Raw genomic sequence first — 532 nt, forward strand, 5'->3', positions numbered from 1 at the left:
AGGAAGCATTCCTTCAGGCATGGAAAAGGGCTGATTTCAGCATCCCCCTAGCCCTGGCACCAGCAGCCACAGTGCCACAGCAGCCTTCAGACCCCAGATCAGATGCATCCCTCACCGAGGCATGCTGACCTAGGACTATTCACTCCACAGACAGGTCCATGAGGCCTCCCCCTTCCCTCGCCAGCTAGAAGCTATGTTTCTGGCTCTATCTTCCCATCCAGCAGGAAAAGATGTGCCCTTCACCTGGCACCCCCCTCCATCCCCAGAGCAGAATAGCCGCTCTTGTGCATCCCTGCTGCTCACCAGCTGGGGGTCGATGTCAGCAATGGATTTCCCATGCACGGCGTTGAGCAGCTCCTCCAGCTCTACCAGTGAGAGCTTGCCCAGCTTCAGCTTATCAGAAGCCAGAGGCTCCAGAAGGAAGAGGCGCTTCCAGAGGTTGTCCCTGCGGCAGTGGCACTTGGCCAGCTGCACCATGCTGCTGAGCTGCTTCTGGGCTGAGGCCACCTCAGACGCCAGCAAGGGGAAGAGC

The 532-nt window shown here is 58.8% G+C and overlaps 1 protein-coding gene across 1 annotated transcript in view; it reads right to left on the reverse strand.

Moving 5' to 3' along the window:
* Positions 1-532, reverse strand: part of SZT2 (seizure threshold 2 homolog (mouse)) — a gene marked incomplete at its 5' end in the record, with an annotated part of 25,994 nt that overhangs the window by 3,440 nt on the left and 22,022 nt on the right. The window contains 2 exons of the mRNA XM_010141178.1: positions 4-11; positions 304-532. Of these exons, the coding sequence (XP_010139480.1) occupies positions 4-11; positions 304-532 (237 nt within the window). The remainder of the gene's footprint in view (positions 1-3; positions 12-303) is intronic.

The sequence above is a fragment of the Buceros rhinoceros genome, unplaced genomic scaffold, assembly GCF_000710305.1.
Source record: "Buceros rhinoceros silvestris isolate BGI_N320 unplaced genomic scaffold, ASM71030v1 scaffold24118, whole genome shotgun sequence".
Lineage (NCBI taxonomy): Eukaryota > Metazoa > Chordata > Aves > Bucerotiformes > Bucerotidae > Buceros > Buceros rhinoceros.